Source organism: Bos mutus, chromosome 20, assembly GCF_027580195.1.
Source record: "Bos mutus isolate GX-2022 chromosome 20, NWIPB_WYAK_1.1, whole genome shotgun sequence".
NCBI lineage: Eukaryota > Metazoa > Chordata > Mammalia > Artiodactyla > Bovidae > Bos > Bos mutus.
In genome coordinates this window covers 51,156,412-51,176,853 of record NC_091636.1, presented here as the reverse complement: position 1 = coordinate 51,176,853, position 20,442 = coordinate 51,156,412, and the positions used below count along the sequence as shown (strand labels likewise).

General features: G+C 35.1%; 1 protein-coding gene across 1 annotated transcript in view; it reads right to left on the bottom strand.

Moving 5' to 3' along the window:
* Positions 1-3,533: 3,533 nt before the first annotated feature.
* Positions 3,534-20,442, bottom strand: part of LOC138984217 (cadherin-12-like) — a 249,080-nt gene continuing 232,171 nt past the window's right edge. The window contains exon 3 of the mRNA XM_070357809.1: positions 3,534-3,836. Within this exon, the coding sequence (XP_070213910.1) occupies positions 3,534-3,836 (303 nt within the window). The remainder of the gene's footprint in view (positions 3,837-20,442) is intronic.

Below are 20,442 nucleotides of genomic sequence, written 5' to 3'. Positions count from 1 at the left end.
CATTCATAACATCCAGAGTTGTCTCCAAGGAAAAACTTTGAGTTGGGGAATATCTGGATCATAAAGTAATTTCCTTAGGTCAGAGTAAAGGCCATTTATCTGTGAATATTACTTCCATAGCATATTAGATATAGCACAAGTTAGTGACAAAGTGACCTTTCTCTTAAACAGTTAATAGATTCACTATAATTTTCTTCAACTTTGGGGAACTAAATATGTTCCATAGTCTTAGAAGTCTTAAATACCAATTTCCCTCAAAAATTTCTACCATCCTGCTCACCACTATCCTCCCTTTGTAGAGTTATGAGTTTTATAATTTTCACATTTGTTAATTTTGATTCCAGGTTTAATCATTCATCATATTTTCAGATGTAAAATCCATTATTGCTAAATTGGCATTTTCCTAATAGATTTTTTTTCTTGACCTTTTATATCACAACTAAGCTATCTTTTTGTTGTCCAATCTTTCAGTCGTTTTCTACTCTTTGTGACTCTTGGAGCCCTCCAGGTTCCTCTGTCCATGGGGTTTTCCAGGCAAGAATACTAGAGTGGATCACCATGCCCTCCTCCAGGGGATCTGCCCAACCCAGGGATCAAACCCATGTCTCCTATATTGGCAGGTGAGTTCTTTACCTCTGAGCCACTAGGGAAGCCAAAATGAATGTTAACTTAACTTGAATATTTTTTTACTATCTGTTGAGAAAAATAAAAAATTATATTGAGAGATAGAAGAGTAAGCCAAAGTTCCCTGATTAAAGAAATTTGAAATCTGCTTGCTCCTATGTATGGAAGTGGAACAGATTAGGCTGAATGGAGAAGGAATGATATTACCTCTCATTGATACAATTTATTTAGATATGTATTTTCTAAATTGGCTGTGACTTTTAGTAAAAATGAAATAGGAGCATTCTTGATTGTTGGGGAAAGGTAGTTGTTTCCCAGAGAACACCTCAAGCGTGGATATGCAAAGCCAACTATGAGATTTTCCACAATAGCTACATTGTCCAATACACCATAGTCAGTTCTATCTGGTTTTGACTGTATATTATTTTAATAGTCCAGGGGAAATGACACAGAGCCAGGGATTTCCTAAAAGGGATGTAGCAAAAGAAAACAGAGAGAGAAAAAAAAATGGGCCAATTAGAGCAGTAAGCCATTTCTGGATGCTAAGGAGGGTATGCTTGGGAATGGAGTTCAGGTGCTCTAGGGAGATAACTGTGATGTTAGGATGCAGCTGTTTTTTTTGGTCAAGTTAAAGCTGAAACAACTCGCACAAAACTAACCAGGTCTTCTCTTAATATGTGTATTTTGGTTACATGTATATGTAGGTTTCTGGGAGATGGCAAAAGTAGTGCCTGATAGTTTTTCAATTTCTAATATTTAATATGTAAATGGTGTTTACACTTGTTAGTATTTATCTGAAAATGGCATATTATGTAAACACAATCCAAGAATACCTGGGTGAACTCATAGCATATGATACAGTTCCATATTAAAAAAAATACTCCTCTGTTATTAAAAAAAAAAACTATATTTTAAAAGGAGGGTGCATTGAAAATAAGTTTAGGTATTTATAGAAGTCTCTTGAATAGCCAGTGAAAATTTTTGGCTATTATGTTATATGGCAAAGCATTTTAAAGAACCTGTTCTTTCATGGATCTTTCTGATAACTCATGGTGGCACAGCATACTCTGTCTCACCCCAGACCTGGACCACTCCAAGCCTGGGCCACTCAGTTCTCCTACTCACCTACCCTTCGCTTGAATTTCCAGATTTATTTCTCTCTTCATGCATTAGCTGAAAATTCTTTATATAAAGAATTTTTATAAATCTTTATATAAAGGTTCAGCTCTTCAGCCCTATTCTTTCTCCTAATTGGCATAACAAAAGACCTAATGGATTATTTAATAAGACAGAATTTTCTAATATTGCAGAGGGATGTGTCTGTTTGCTTTAAGGATGCTGTTTCAGTACTAAAGAGTAACTAACGGTCATGAAATCATGTAAATACTTCCAGTTTACATGAAGTAAGCACCAGGTTAAAGTACGTATGTACTGGATTTCATTGTCTTCTTAAAAGCCATACTTTGTCTCAAAGTACTATCTTCATTTTTGTCCCCCCCCTTCATTTTTCTACTTGTACTTATCTTCAAAGTGCAAGTTTATAAACAGCTATCCATATTTTCAGGCACTATTTTCTAATAAGACATTTCCCAAACTGTATTTCTAAATCTCTAGGAATCATAGCATAGCATAAAAGAAGCATTTCAAAAAAAAAAAAGTAGCCCTGAGTATGCACACAAAAGTTTAAAATCAAAGTGAACTCCTCTGAGCTGATTTCTTAGGTCAAGGAGAGAAAATGGTCTTTGAATGCCTGATAAGGTCACAGACACAATTTCCAGTGCATTTATGGTAAATCCATGTGACAACTCCTACAGCCACTAACCTGCGTCTGCCCTCAGGGTACCCTGTACAATCTTCTTTGCATGTCTGGGATGGTTGAGGGGGCAGCAGGAGCCCTCTGAGAAATGTAAGACTTAGGAAATATTAGCAGTGGCTCACACAGAGCATTTCCAGTTGAAACCAGAAGTGATGAGGAACTTTATCTTACAAATGTGCTAGAAACCAGAAGTTTCTATGAAATAAATTCAGGGACTGGTTGTGGTGACTTTGCAATAAAAGTTATAATTAAAAATTGTCATTAACGCTGGAATCCTTAACTCATTGGCCCTAAAATACATATTATAGGACTTTGTGAATTTTGGTTGTTGTTGTTCAATTGCTAAGTCATGTCTCATGAACTGGAACACACCAGGCTTCCCTGTCCTTCACTATCTCCCGAGTTTCCTCAAACTGTGCTCAAATAGTGTCTATTGAATCAGCGATGCCATCCTTTGGGAATTTAGGTAGTAAAATTTATATTATATTTAAATTATTAAGAATTACGATGATACTATAGCCTAACTGTAAATTTATTCTAGTAATGGCTATATAATGATACTTGCCTCTGGGTTTGATGGAATAACTGCTATGGGTTATTATAGACACAATACCTGTTATTCAAAGTCTCTCTGGATAGCTCCAAAGCATGAAACACATCCCTTTATGAACTCCTTCCAGATGAAATACATGTTTTGGACAATTTATTTTGGGCCAAGAATTACTATTTGGTATTTGGTGTTACCTCCAGAACTGTGTAGGAGCCTGAATTTGTAATGGCAATCACTTTCAGTACAAAGTGAGTTATGTCCTTAAAATAAAATGGCACTCTATGAATTCAGGGAAATATAAAGATTGTAAAATAGTGAAGAAATGTTATATGTTCTAGATATTTATGTATCTATTCAAGCATTTAGAATGGAGCAAGACAAGAAAAAAGTAGAAAAAAATGTTGAAAAAGTAAATGAAATTAGTTGTATCCTACACAGTGCAAGAATAATCTCCTGGGTTACAAGTAAGATATTTCCATCAACCTGCAGAAAAATACATGTTGAAAAGGCCTCATCGTAGCATCTGACAGAATTTTTATTTGCTTACTCACCCACAGGAGACATTTCTGGAACACTAGCAATGTAAGGTCCATCCAAAAACTTCGGCTCATTATCATTAATATCCTGCACTTTGATGATGAATTCTGATTCAGGCTCCAGGGGCTTCCTGGTTTCTATGTCCACAGCCTGAGCACGAAGGGTGTAGAAAGGTTTTTCCTCTCTATCCAGGCTCCTTATGGCATGAATGTCCCCTGTAGTTTCATCAATGGTAAAAACGGTGCCAGCGCCATCTCCCGAGAGGGTGTATTTTACAGTGCCCTCTCCTTTATCTAAGTCAGAATGGAGCTTTAGGGAGAGAGAGAGACAGAGAGAAACACAATTAAAGGGATGGTCACATGTTAAAAAGTCATACTTGCAGTATAATTTTTTATTAGAAAAGTTAAACCAAAATCTTACAGCTCTTTTTTCCCTTTTATTTCACTAATGTTTTTTTTTACAAATATTTTTAACACAAAAATGTGAAAAATGTATGGGGAGCGCCTACATATACTATATATCTCAGAGATTCCACTGTTTCCCTTTCAGTCTTACTATACAGGACTTTTGATTTATCACATAGGTAGATCACACATCTATCCTTTCATTAACTCTCCTGTCAATCTATCTTATTTCTCCACGCATTACAGAGATCAGAAGTATAGCCTCAAATCCATCAACATGTATAAATATAATGATTTTGAACATTTACTTCTTTCACATACTTTGGGGGATGAAATTTCATAAAATGAAATGCACAACTCTTAAGCATACTTATTGCTTCATTTTAAATGACTGTTGTATTAAAATAAATTAGCTGATATATATTGAATCAGTCCATAGTGTCACAAAGAATCGGGCATGACTGAGCATGCACATGCATGCACACATTTTAATCAAAAACCTTCCAAATACCCTGAAGATAGAAGTCGATAATGTGCATCCAGTGAGAGAGATAGTAAAAACAAAACAAAACTCAGAAAACACTATCTTTTCATTTGAAAGGAGAGGACAGTTTTGGCGTACCAGGTCGATTTTAGATATGAATGATGGAGTATCTCATTTTAACAGACTGACTCTCAGTGAGTTATTCAATCTTACTCAGCCAGATGATGGGTAGAATAACTGATTATTCCTTCAGATTCACAAATATTTAGCTATAATCTGTACTATATATTTGAAGTTTCAATTTCTGCTAATTTCTTTTGAAATTCAGCACATGCCTAATTGACTGTAATACAATATGGAATGAGAAACAGAAATATAATAGAGGAGAAGACCATTAAGAAGAGAAGTTATTATTGTGTTTATTGTGTATTATTGTATTGTAAATCAGTGTTTTTCAAACTGGAGTCCAAGATTTAACATAAGATGACCCTGATGCTGGGAAAGATTGAAGGCAAAAGGAGAAGAGGGCAGCAGAAGATGAGATGGTGACTGACTCAATGGACATGAACTTGAGCAAACTCCAGGAAATAGTGGAGTATAGGGAAGCCTGGCCTGCAGCAGTCCATGGGGGCCACAAAAAGTCAGACACAACTGAAGCAGCTGGGCATGTATGCAAATTATATAAATGTTTCATTATACACAATTTCTAAGAATATGTATAAGTGAAAGTCACTCAGTTGTGTTCGACTGTTTGACACTCCATGGACTATACAGTCCATGGAATTCTTCAGGCCAGAATACTGGAGTGGGTAGCCTTTCCTTTCTCCTGGGGATCTTCCCATACCAGGGATCAAACCCAGGTCTCCCTCATTGAAGGCGGATTCTTCACCAGCTGAACCACAAGAGAATTGCCAAGAATATGTATACTCATATATATAATGTGAATAATATACATTCATATTCTAGTTAAATTTAAAAGGATGCCTATTTTTATAAATAATATTAATTTTCATCCAGATACTGATCTGAAATGTTTTAAAATATGTTTTATCTGATTTCAATGTTCAAATTTTTGGATTTAAAAGCTCATTCCAGTCAACAGAGTAACCAAAGAAAATATGTTGAACTTCTAGTGAAACTGAAACCATTTGCGCCATATTTGAGAAGGCAATGGCAACCCACTCCAGTACTCTTGCCTGGGAAATCCCATGGACGGAGAAGCCTTGTAGGCTACAGTCTATGGGGTCGCGAAGAGTCAGACATGACTGAGCGACTTCACTTTCACGCACTGGAGGAGGAAATGACAACCCACTCCAGTACTCTTGCCTGGAGAATCCCAGGGACGCGCAGCTTGGTGGGCTGCCATCTGTGGGGTCACAGTGACGTAACTTAGCAGCAGCAGCAGCATGCAAGTATAACTCTCTTGCAAAATTTTGGATAAAGATGAGTTTTGTTTTTCTTAATGTTTCAACACAGCCTAAAAGTTTTGAAAATATTTTAAAGCATATAATAATCCTTTGCAAATAAGCATTGTGTGTATTCAGTTCAGTTCAGTCACTCAGTTGTGTCCGACTCTTTGCGACCCCATGAACTGCAACACGCCAGGCCTCCCTGTCCATCACCATCTCCTGGAGTTCACTCAAATTCACGTCCATCGAGTCAGTGATGCCATCCAGCCATCTCATCCTCTGTCGTCCCCTTCTTCTCCTGCCCCCAATCCCTCCCAGCATCAGAGTCTTTTCCAATGAGTCAACTCTTCGCATGAGGTGGCCAAAGTACTGGAGTTTCAGCTTTAGCATCATTCCTTCCAAAGAAATCCCAGGGCAGATCTCCTTCAGAAGGAACTGGTTGGATCTCCTTGCAGTCCAAGGGACTCTCAAGAGTCTTCTCCCAACACCACAGTTCAAAAGCATCAATTCTTTGGTGCTCAGCTTTCTTCACAGTCCAACTCTCACATCCATACATGACCACTGGAAAAACCATAGCCTTGACTAGACGGACCTTTGTTGGCAAAGTAATGTCTCTGCTTTTCAATATGCTTTCTAGGTTGGTCATAACTTTTCTTCTAAGGAGTAAGCGTCTTTTAATTTCATGGCTGCAGTCACCATCTGCAGTGATTTTGGAGCTCAAAAAAATAAAGTCTGGCACTGTTTCCACTGTTTCCCCATCTATTTGCCATGAAGTGTGGGACCAGATGCCATGATCTTCGTTTTCTGAATGTAGAGCTTTAAGCCAACTTTTTCACTCTCCTCTTTCACTTTCATCAATTGTGTGTATTAGTAATATTAAAAAAAAAATCACTCAACCTTATTACATCTTTGCTCTTAAACTCAACATCTTCCTTTAGATTCAGTAAAATAACATCATCCTTAATATTAATGTCATATAAAATGAACATATAAACTGTTCATTTTGTGAATTTGTATTTATTTCAAATGGCTCTGAAGTACACTTGCATAAGCAAAGAATTTATACTGGGTGAATGCTATAACTTAAACAATGAGAAAACTATAAAGGAGCACCGCATTTTTTTTTTCCTTAAAAGTTTCTGTATATTTTACTCAAGTCTAAGGAAAATTGCTAAAAATGACAGGAAGAAGTTTTTTTTCCTCCTAATTTTTTATAAACTGCTATGAAGCATAGGAAGTTTCAAGCGTAAAATCAAGCTGTAGAGAAATGTTCTTTGAACTTAGGAATTTCAAATTACAAATTTCACCCATACTATTAAAGATTTTCAACACAGTGAGCATTACTTTTGCTTTCAAATTTATCTGAAAATATGAGACAGGCAAAAGCAATGACTTTATAAACTGGATCCATTTTGCCAATGGCCCCAAAGAATATCTGCTAATTTTGTGGGAACCAAGTGAAAATTCTAAGTAGGTTTTTACAATGTGATCCAAATAGAGTTACCAAAAATACCTTCATTTAGCCAAAATCAGAACTGTTTTCTTTTCAAACTGACATAAGACCAAAAAAGCAAATGTGTTTTCAGTTCATGGATCCAAGATCCAAATTAAATTCAATTGCTGCTACTCCTTACACATCTATCTTTTCCTCCTAATTTAAGTTGGGTTCTGCAGAGATTAAAGCTTCAGAAGAAATGTATGAAAAGATGTTGAAACTTAAACTGAAAATAAGATTGATGAAGGTAAAATTCTCTAGAGGATTAGAATGGTTATAGCAGTTTATTACATGATAATACCTTAAAGAAGATCACCTGTAGTATCTGGCATTGACAGGCAATGTTTAAAATTATTTATTCTGTATTGATTGAGGCCACTATATGCATAACTAGCTAAAAGTATAGGTATTTTTGCAACATTAGTTCTAATGTTTGGAGAAGGCAATGGCACCCCACTCCAGTGCTCTTGCCTGGAAAATCCCATGGACGAAAGAGCCCGGAAGGCTGCAGTCCATGGGGTTGCTGAGGGTCGGACATGACTTCACTTTCACTTTCATGCATTGGAGAAGGAAATGGCAACCCACTCCAGTGTTCTTGCCTGGAGAATCCCAGGGACGGGGAGCCTGGTGGGCTGCCGTCTATGGGGTCGCACAGAGTTGGACATGACTGAAGTGACTTCAAAGCAGTTCTAATGTTAAATGATGTTGGCTTGATGTTGGGTATCTTTGAATTTTTTTTTTTTTTGTATTACATATAAAATAATTTGAGTAGAGAGTGTTATAAGCTAACATGAAATCTCCACCATCCTCTTACCTAGAGATAACTATCACTTTATACCCTTTCCATTATATATATACATATTCTTCTATAAATATATATGAAAGTTTCTATATATATATATATTTATATATGATTTATGTGCTGCTGTACTGTGCAGTCTCTTCAGTCATGTCCAACTCTTTGTGACCCTAATGACCATAGAATGCAAGGCTCCTCTGTCCATGTAATTCTCCAAGCAAGAATACTGAAGAATGCCCTCCTCCAGGGTATCTTCCTGACCCAAGATCGAACTCATGTGTCTTGAGTCTCTTGCATTGGCAGGCAGGTTCTTTACCACTAGTGACAACTGGGAAGCCTGTAATTTTATATGTATATATAATATCCTCTTATTATAAATACATATAAACTTGATATAAAAATGAGAAATTGGTCAACATTTTCCATTACCATAATCATTTCCAGTGTAATTTTAAATTCTTCAGAATTACTTTTTAATACCTGCATTATATTTTTTAAAAGAAGTTGAGTGATTCAGTGGCTTTTGCTCATCCTTTCATAAGTATGTGATGACAATGTGTGTGTTGTCCTGTTTAATTCCATAATAAACAGGCAAATAGAAGGGTAATTATCCAGACCAAAAATGTGATGTTTTTTATGAATCAAAAGTTTTTGAATCTTGAATGATTCCAGAACTTGATCTCCATAGATAAATTTGATTTCTTAAACATTTTAGCAATATAATTCAGGCTCAGTTTACATTATGAAGCTACTTCTTTGTCTTAATTTTATTTAGCAGGAGAGAGGATTACAGAAGAGTTCACTTATTGAGTTTCATCTTTTGGGTTGTGTAACTGTGAACAATCACAGATGCCATTTTACAGAGGAGCTTTAAGCTTCATGTATAGCAAGCTAATAACTCGACAAGGATAAAATTATTTTCCTTTATAACAATTTAAAAATAACAGCAAGAAATGTTTCTTATTCCAATTGTTTTGCTTTAAAAGCTGTTTCTGAGTAGGTGCTGACTATATTTACAGACTGAAGCGGCCAACTCCAGTAATATCATCTTTTAGTATTGACACTTAAAATAAAATTTCTGCCAGAAACAGAGTTCCATAAATGGTGTATATAGAAATATGCACTGTCCAGGCAGTTGTTTTGTGGAAGTGGTGTTGTTATTTTCTCATGTTTTCCAAGTCATCTCAGATGGAGCGTGAAAATGAGATGCCAAGAGAGGCTTAAAAAAGATACTGAGGACTAGTTTCAGAATGTGAGCAAATCTGAATTCCAGTGCCTAAAAGTTTTGAGAAAGCCAGCTTAAAGTTAAATGTTTACTAGAATCTCCCTGATGATATTTTAGAAACTGATGCACCAAAAAAAAAATTTTATTCTTATCTTCTCTGAGTTTAAAAGTGCACATAATATCACTACAACCAGCAGTTATTTTATTTCCATTTGCTATTTCCCAGGATAAGCAGTGGTCACCAGGCATGAGAAGGGTATAGAGTATGTTGGGCAGAAAAATGTATAATTTTGACAAATTTTTTTACTGGAAAGTTAAAAATTTGTTGTTGTTGTTCAATTGTTAACTCATGCCTGACTCTTTGTGACCCTATTGACACAAGCAGGTCAGGCATCCCTATCCTTCAGTATCTCCTGGAATTTACTCAATCTCATGACCACTGAGTCAGTGAAGCCATCCAACCATCTCATCCTCAGTCATCCTCTTCTCCTCCTGCCCTCACTCCTTCCTAGCATCAGGATCTTTTCCAATGAATCGGTTCTTTGCATCCAGTGGCCAAAGTGTTGGAGCTTCAGCTTCAGCATCAGTCCTTTCAGTGAATATTCAGGGTTGATTTCATTTAGGACTAACTGATTTGGTCACCTTGCTGTCCAAGAGACTCTCAAGAGCCTTCTTCAGCATCACAATTTGAAAGAAATATTTGACTTGGTGTTAATACCTGCAAACTACCTTACTATGTGTTTATGGATAGTATGGTATTATGGGTATTAATCTAACCTGCTTTTTAGATTATATTGTAAACAATTTGCTTTTTCAATAAGTATGAATTTATTACATCTATTTATGTTAATCACAAGTATTTTAATAAAAAATACATTGAAATGGCTAAAATTAGAGTATGGAAGTGTTTATAATATACCGTTTTTACACTCCTTTTCTCTGTCTTTCTCATCAGGGAAATCTGTATCTATTGTCTAACAGAAACCAACAGACATCAGTAACACTGATGTCTGATTGATATATCCATTGCAAGTAAAGAGCTTGTTTTTTCTCCCCCTTATATTTTCTTCTAAAATGTTTGCAACCTTATTTTCATTTTGAAATTCTAATAATTTAGAACATTGTCTCCAAGTATGAGTTTATGTGTGCTTGTGTTTTGAATAGTGGTCTAGATATGAGTTGATACATTTATGATTCTTTCATTGGGTTGGGCACTTAGCAAATTCTTTCAATTCAAAAACTATTTTCCTTCAGCACTGAGATATTTCCTTCTATGGTTATTTCCATAATTAAGTTCTATCCTCTGTCTTTTCTATTGTTTATCTAGAATTCATTCATTCAATGTTAGACCTCATGCACCTTCTATAAATAGTATACTCTTTCTACAGTTATTCATTCCTATATATTTTGGTCTATTATATGAAAAAATTAAAACTTATCTTAAAATTATGTATTATTTTCTATATTTTCAAAGTCAGTAAACATGTCCCCATGTGTGCATACATGCACACATAACACAGACATATTAATTTCCAAGATTTTTTTCATTTACTATGAATGTCCCCACTTAATAGAATCATGCTTGTTTTGTGTACACTGGGGATGCCTGAAACTTTTTGAGAACTCTAATTTGTACATATATGTGCATGCGTGTGTGTGTGTGTGTGTGTGTGTGTGTGTGTGTTTGTGTGTGTGTTCCCTAAACTTTCTGTTGCTTCAGGATCACTTTTTGTTTTTGGAATTTGAGGCTTTATTTTTCATATCACTGGCTTTCCTCAAATGTTTGATGACTCTCACTCATCAGTTCATATTTAAGAGTTTTGAAATTGCAGGATGAATTTATTGATTACAGTTTTGTCCTAGGTTGAATAGACAATGGAGTTCTATCAGTAGCCTAATTCTTTTCAGATTTTCTTTAGAAGAACTTTTTTAAAAAAAAAAAATCTTTATTGTTTACATATGACTCATTTATGTTTGGATTCCATGCATTATCATGCAAGTGGGAGGAATTCTGTACACAGACTATCAGTTAATCTCCATATTTTATCATCCTTTTCTCTTAATCGTTAGCATTTTTTAGTTTTTTTCAGAATTGTTCCTCCTTAGTTGGATCCCTCTCAATACAAATGCTTGTAAGTAGCTTTGAATTTATTTGACCAGTCACCAATCCTTCACCCACTTACTGGTTTATAGAAATTGGCTATACTGCCTGATGCCCTGCATACCACCTCGATCAAGATTATAGCCGTCATCACCCAGTCATATTCAATTTTCTCCTCTTATGACTCCAGATATAGTTCTTTAGTTTTTTAACATTGATTCAAGCAAGATTCAAGCATTGTATTTGAATTTTGTCTTTATTTTCTTTAAGTTTAAAACAACCATGCCTATTAATATTATGTTCTTGTCATTATCTTCTTTAAAAAACTAGACTCTCATTTTAAATGTGTCTGCCAGAACAAGAAACTTCCTGATGTGTCTTTATATCTTTACTATTCTGTCTTAGACTATCTCTTCTTCAGTTTTTAAGTATATATGAGTCAATATGGTGCCATACCAGTGTGTGTATGTGGTGTTAAGCTGCTTCAGTCGTGTCCACTGTGTGTGACCCTGTGGACTGTAGCCGGCCATGTTCCCCTGTTCGTGGGATTCCCTAGGCAAGGATATTGGAGTAAGTTGCCATTATGCCCTACTTAATATTGAGATCCTTGTAACACAAATTACGGACGTCTTCCACCAGCCATCTTCATAAACACATTCAGTCTAAGAAAAAAACTTCCCAGTATAGGATGTGCCTCAGTAAATTTTGGTGTAATAGCAGCATGTAAGTGGTCATATTTATTTTCAGTTTGAAAATCTACGATTATGAAGGCTGTAGAATGACTTAGTACTATGGTTCAGCAGTCCGTGCATGAGATAGGAGATAATATAATTTACATACAGGATTCATTCTGGTAAATGGGCCAAAATGAATATAAGAAAATTTTATGTGAGTTTCTTTGGCTGAAATAATCTTATTATGTATAAAGCAAACTACTTTTGCTACATTTTCCTTGGTGAACATAAAAGACTCAGTGTGCCCTGTTTTGTGGTTGCTCAGTTCTCAGGACCTTACAGTGGTCATTGTAAGAACTACAAAGTGATCAGATTATGTTCAAGGAATAGTTTATTGATGAAAGACCAGACACAAAGATGATCTATAACCCTGCCAGAATAATGACACAATGCAAAAATTCTGTCTTTTAGAAGCCACAGAATGCCTAAGAATATTTGGCATTCTATTCCATTCTGCCCCCTAAGGGGACTCATTTGTTCTTCCTAGCTTGACTGTTGTCATTTGAGCAAGGGGAATGCCACTTTACAAGGCTGGGAATTCCCTTTAACAGCCCAATGTGAGTTCAGAACTCCCCTGACTGGGTTACAGACCCAAAGCTATTTATCATCTGGAAATATTTCACCTTCTATTTAAGAGAGTAGAAATTCATTTCAAAAAGGCCCACACCTCCCCCGAGATAAGCCACAGACAAGCAAAGAAGAACAAAGACTATTTACAATGCTTGGGAACAATAAAAATTGATGTGCTTGGATATATTACACATCCCATTAAAGAAAAAACATACTCTTCACCGGATGTTCTCTTTCATCTTTCTTTTTCTCCTTGAAGACTGCATGTGTGGCTACATGTGAGGAGCATCCTAACTAATTTTTTAGATTGTCATATTTTACAACTTTAGCTGTTACAGATTACTTTATATCATTTGAGAGTGTCACAATGTATTAATAGGTACTTCTGTAAAAGTTTGAGAGGTCATTGGAATGGTGCCTGGATTTAGGAGGAAAAATATGCGTAGACAAGGTCAAAATAATTTCTTTCCTACAATTCCAAAGCTGTAAAACATTTTTCACAAGGTCAGATTTTTGGTTAAAAAAAAAAATCTTAAACAATAAACTAGCAATAAACTAGTCATTAAATTGTCAGAAACAGAATCTCTCTTTGCAGTAACATTGTATTTTATGTATGATTTCAAATAAGGTTATTTTTCAGAATGCTAGATAAATTTGTATGATTTATTCTAAATGTAAAGTAAATGCCAAAAATAATGTGGAAAGTAATGCCAATAAAATGGATTATTAGTAATCAAGATACAGTATTATAACTAGAGGTAATTTATTACCATTTTGTCTGTGTGTTACTACTTTTATTATTTGCCTTTACTGAATAGCAAGCACTATGTTGTATATTTTATAAGCTTTATTTAATTCTCAAAATGATCAGTGATATGCTAAAATTAGAAATTTGAGAGATAAAATTTTTAAACTAAATTCTAGTAGTTTAACATGTTTAAACATTTTCAACAGCTATATGTTCTATCCTAAATTCTTAGTAAGTGTATCTAATAACTCTAATAAAGCAAGCAGACCGAAATACTAACTCTAATATAAATCATGGAATGATCTAAAATCTATGATTATGAGCACCAAAATTTAGGTTTAGAGTCCTAAATCCATTTATCCTTACCTGGACATTACTGTGTAACTTAATACATGTCTTTGGACTTCAGAATCCTCATATGTAAAATGTGGATTTTAACATTTATATCATAAATTTGGGGAATACTGTAGACAATTTGACTTCATATTGTCCATTTTCCTTCATTTATCTCCATTTATATCCAAATGAGCCCAGGATAGCAATATTTGTTTTCATTTGTATCAATTTATGCTCACATGTGCTAATTGGATCCAAAATAGTGGAAAAAAATGCTATCAGGCTTCTACTTTTAGCTAGACAATTTTTAGTGCTTTTATATACTTTCTATATTTAATGCTCAGAACAACCCTACAGATACAACTCTATTAACATCATACAATAGACCAGTTAGACCTAATTGATATCTATAGGACATTTCATCCCAAAACAATGAATTTCACCTTTTTCTCAAGCGCACATGAAAACTTCTCCAGGATAGATCACATCCTCGGCCATATCTAGCCTCGGTAAATTCAAAAAAATTGAAATCATTCCAAGCATCTTTTCTGACCACAATGCAGTAAGATTAGATCCCAATTACAGGAGAAAAACTATTAAAAATTCAAACATATGGAGGCTGAACAGCACGCTGCTCAATAACAAACAAATCACAGAAGAAATCAAAAAGGAAATCAAAATTTGCATAGAAACGAATGAAAATAAAAACACAACAACCCAAAACCTGTGGGACACTGTAAAAGCAGTCCTAAGGAGAAAGTTCATAGCAGTACAGGCATAACTCAAAAAATAAGAAAAAAGTCAAATAAATAACCTAAATCTACACCTAAAACAACTAGACAAGGAAGAAATGAAGAACCCCAGGGTTAGTAGAAGGAAAGAAATCTTAAAAATTAGGGCAGAAATAAATGCAAAAGAAACAAGAGACCATAGCAAAGTCAACAAAGCCAAAAGCTGGTTCTTTGAAAGGATCAATAAAATTGACAAACCATTAACCAGACTCATCAACAAACAAAGGGAGAAAAATCAAATCAATAAAATTAGAAATGAAAATGGAGAGATCACAACAGACAACACAGATATACAAAGGATCATAAGAGACTATCAGCAATTATATGCCAATAAAATGGACAATGTGGAAGAAATGGACAAATTCTTAGAAAAGTACAACTTTCCAAAACTCAACCAGGAAGAAATAGAAAATCTTAACAGACCCATCACAAGCACAGAAATTGAAACTGTAATCAGAAATATTCCAGCAAACAAAACCCCAGGTCCAGATGGCTTCATAGCTGAATTCTACCAAAAATTTAGAGAAGAGCTAACACCTATCCTGCTCAAACTCTTCCAGAAAATTGCAGAGGAAGGTAAACTTCCAAACTCATTCTATGAGGCCACCATCACCTTAATACCAAAACCTGACAAAGATGCCACAAAAAAAGAAAACTACAGGCCAATATCACTGATGAACATAGATGCAAAAATCCTTATCAAAATTCTAGCAATCAGAATCCAACAACACATTAAAAAGATCATACACCATTGACCAAGTGGGCTTTATCCCAGAGATGCAAGGATTCTTCAATATCTGCAAATCAATCAATGTAATACACCATATTAACAAATTGAAAAATAAAAACCATATGATTATCTCAATAGATGCAGAGAAAGCCTTTGACAAAATTCAACACCCATTTATGATAAAAACTCTCCAGAAAGCAGGAATAGAAGGAACATACCTCAACATAATAAAAGCTATATATGACAAACCCACAGCAAACTTTATCCTCAATGGTGAAAAATTGAAAGCATTTCCCCTAAAGTCAGGAATAGGACAAGGCTGCCCACTCTCACCACTACTATTCAACATAGTTTTGGAAGTTTTGGCCACAGCAAACAGAGCAGAAAAAGAAATAAAAGGAATCCAAATTGGAAAAGAAGAAGTAAAACTCTCACTGTTTGCAGATGACATGATCCTCTACATAGAAAACATTAAAGACTCCACCAGAAAATTACTAAAACTAATCAATGAATATAGTAAAGTTGAAGGATATAAAATCAACATACAGAAATCCCTTGCATTCCTATAAACTAATAATGAGAAAATAGAGAAATTAAGGAAACAATTCCATTCACCATTGCAACGAAAAGAATAAAATACTTAGGAATATATCTACCTAAAGAAACTAAAGACCTATATATAGAAAACTATAAAACACTGGTGAAAGAAATCAAAGAGGACACTAATAGATGGAGAAATATACCATGTTCATGGATTAGAAGAATCAATATAGTGAAAATGAGTATACTACCCAAAGCAATTTATAGATTCAATGCAATCCCTATCAAGCTACCAACGGTATTCTTCACAGAGCTAGAACAAATAATTTCACTCGAATAGCCAAAGCAATCTTGAGAAAGAAGAATGGGACTAGAGGAATCAACCTGCCTGACTTCAGGCTCTACTTCAAAGCCACAGTCATCAAGACAGTATGGTACTGGCACAAAGACAGAAATATAGATCAATGGAACAAAATAGAAAGCCCAGAAATAAATCCAAACACATATGGACACCTTGTCTTTGACAAAGGAGGCAAGAATATACAATGGATTAAAGACAATCTCTTTAACAAGTGGTGCCGGGAAAACTGGTCAACCACTTGTAAAAGAATGAAACTAGAACACTTTCTAACACCATACATAAAAATAAACTCAAAATGGATTAAAGATCTAAACATAAGACCAGAAACTATAAAACTCCTAGAGGAGAACATAGGCAAAACACTATCCGACATACATCACAGCAGGATCCTCTATGACCCACCTCCCAGAGTGATGAAAATAAAAGTAACAAATGGAACCTAATTAAACTTAAAAGCTTCTGCACAACAAAGGAAACTATAAGCAAGGTGAAAAGACAGCCTTCAGAAGGGGAGAAAATAATAGCAAATGAAGCAACTGACAAACAACTAATCTCAAAAAAATACAAGCAACTCCTCCAGCTCAATTCCAGAAAAATAAATGACCCAATCAAAAAATGGGCCAAAGAACTAAAAAGACATTTCTCCAAAGAAGACATACAGATGGCTAACAAACACATGAAAAGATGCTCAACATCACTCATTATCAGAGAAATTCAAATCAAAACCACTATGAGGTACCATTTCATGCCAGTCAGAATGGCTGCAATCCAAAAGTCTACAAGCAATAAATGCTGGAGAGGGTGTGAAGGAAAGGGAACCGTCTTACTTTGTTGGTGGGAATGCAAACTAGTACAGCCACTATGGAGAACAGTGTGGAGATTCCTTAAAAAACTGGAAATAGAACTGCCTTATGACCCAGCAATCCCACTGCTGGGCATACACACTGAGGAAACCAGAATTGAAAGAGACACGTGTACCCCAATGTTCATTGCAGCACTATTTATAATAGCCAGGACATGGAAGCAACCTAGATGTCCATCAGCAGATGAATGGATAAGAAAGCTGTGGTACATATACACAATGGAGTATTACTCAGCTATTAAAAAGAATACATTTGAATCAGTTCTAATGAGGTGGATGAAACTGTAGCCTATTATACAGAGTGAAGTAAGCCAGAAAGAAAAACACCAATACAGTATCTGCTACTGCTAAGTCACTTCTGTCGTGTCCGACTCTGTGCGACCCCATAGACAGTAGCCCACCAGGTTCAGCCGTCCCTGGGATTCTCCAGGCAAGAACACTGGAGTGGGTTGCCGTTTCCTTCTCCAATGCATGAAAGTTAAAAGTGAAAGTGAAGTCGCTCAGTCGTGTCTGACTCTTCGTGATCCCATGGACTGCCGTGCACCTGGCTCCTCCATCCATGAGATTTTCCAGGCAAGAGTACTGGAGTGGGGTGCCATTGCCTTCTCCGCCAATACAGTATACTAATGCATATATATGGAATTTAGAAAGCTGGTAACAATAACCCTGTATACGAGACAGCAAAAGAGACACTGATGTATAGAACAGTCTTGTGGACTCTGTGGGAGAGGGAGAGGGTGGGAAGATTTGGGAGAATGGCATATGAAATGAGTCGCCAGTCCAGGTTCAATGTATGATACTGGATGCTTGGGGCTGGTGCACTGGGACGACCCAGAGGGATGGTACGGGGAGGGAGGAGGGAGGAGGTTTCAGGATGGGGAACACGTGTATACCTGTGGCGGATTCATGTTGATATATGGCAAAACCAATATAAAGTTAAAAAATAAAATAAAAAAAAAATCAAAACATCATCATCATTTTGTAGATACAGAAATTGAGGCACAAAGAGGCTGTTTCCTCAGGACACACATAGAAATATACAAAGATGAGATTCCAATCAGGTAGCCTACATAAATGCATGTCACTAGCACTTAAACCAAATGTTTCCTTTCAATTTGGAAATTATAATGTAATTTTCATTAATTTTCAAAATCATCTCTCTTGAGAGGAAGCACACATATATACATTGAATCTTTGGTCAGATAATTGGCTTAGCCACAGATGGAAGTTACCTAAGTCTTAGCTTTGTGAAATCAGTTGGAAGAACATCCAGTTGTATTATTATGGATGCATTAATGAGAATGGTTTTATTCAAAAATGCTTTGGACTGCCGACTAGTGATTGCACTACACACTAGAGAATGTCACTTAGCATTTTTTCTCAACGACACAGGAGTCCAGAGTCCAGTAGGGAACAACATGAGCCATAATAACAAAGATATCCATTCAAAACACGGTTTCTACAGTTGTGGGCCTCTCAAATAACAATTTTCTATAGAAACTTTTGATAAGCATATACCATATAATTTAAAAATGTTATATCTGTGTTTTATTAAAATACAAAGTGATATTACATTTATAGTTAGAAAGCATCATCTAAGTAATATGCTGTGTCAATTACAGATTTGGAACAATTAATAGTCAGTTAGAAAGAGGTGAAAATCTCTTGGACAGAGGAGTCTGGCAGGCTAAAGATCATGGGATTACAAAAAAGTCAGAACAACTTAACCACTAAACAGCAGAACTGAACAATATTTATGTTGAGGAGAATATAACTTACTTTTATATCAATTAAAATTATTTTTTTGAAGATTTTGCACATGTTTACACTATAATTTGCTTTGAAACATATAAAAATCCACTATCTTAAAAACAAACTTGAGTAACTACTTCATTAAAGAAACGGTCATTAACATGTGTGGTCATTTCATCAATGTACTAATTACAATGTACTAATAATCACACAGATAAACATGTGAATGTGCTTCAGAATGTTTAGACATGTGTACATGTTATATGTGAGAGAAAAAAGAGGAAGAGTTGGTATTTATACATTTTTGAGTGTTCACACATGCATATTTTTATAAAATGAATAAAGGTCAAGTAGATATACATACTATAAATCAATGCTCTAAGAACTCAATCTGAAATTACATTATCTGCTTTCATTTTTTCAAGGGTAGTTTGAAGGTGACCCATTTTCTGTAGCATGCATTACTGTGGGGATTGCTTTATGTATTAAAGCACAAAGCCATCTCACTGAAGTCTTTTATTTCCTTTCCTCACTTTACAGTAACTTCTTTAAGTGGATTTTGAAAGTATAATATCACCAATGCAGAAAAAATAAATCCAAATACTTAAACAGGTTGCTTTCTTTTTATCATGAGTCAAGCTGTTTTATGTCAAATTAACTGCTAAGAATTCATCTTTCTCAGTCTTTATCCTATAACAGTGTCATAAATACTATCTTATTTGCATGATAATGTACACATTAAATATTATTTTTCCCAAAGGTATAAAAATGAATAATCTTAAAGCTAAATATCAGTTTGTTAGAGATAAATGGAAACATTTCTATTCTATGTAAGGAAGCCAGTAAGTTGTATCTTGTTTCTAAGTACAGGTTAGCATGTTTTTTTTTTTTTTTTTTTAAGCTCTCATTGTAAACACATTAAGTAAAGAATCATTCTCAAGGTTCACTTACTTCCCATAGGCCTAATAGGATTCCCTAGAAATCTCCAGAGATAATAGATCCACTTTAACTCTAACTTTAAAATGAAAAAGGAAAGAATAAAAATAAAAGAAAAATGAACATAGCTTTCATAGATGCTAAGACCTCAGTTTTGACTGCTTTTAGCAAATATATAATATTGGATACCTGAGTGAAATAAATTGATTTCAGACTGTTGCATTTTTAAAGGTCATTTTTTTAAAACAAGGAATTCAAGATTATAAAGGCAGACACTTAATTTGACATTGATTGAGACCTTAAATGGTGAATAAATCTCTCAAAGTTTGATTGCTTTTCAGAAGAAACTGAATTGCTTTGTGATTAAAATTCCTCAATAATTCATAGAGTCCATGGAATCATGCGTATGTATGTGTGTTTGTAGCACTTTTTCCTAAACCTGACATATGAATACCATAGAATGTATATCTGCATTATTTCCAAAATTACAAATATATATATATATATATTACTGGTCTCCTTTCACTGCTTGTTACAATATTTTTCTCTTGATATATCATTGAAGGAATTCCCTGGTGGTCCTGTGGTTAGGACTCTGAACTTTCATGCCTGGGACCATGGGTTTGATCGTTGATCTG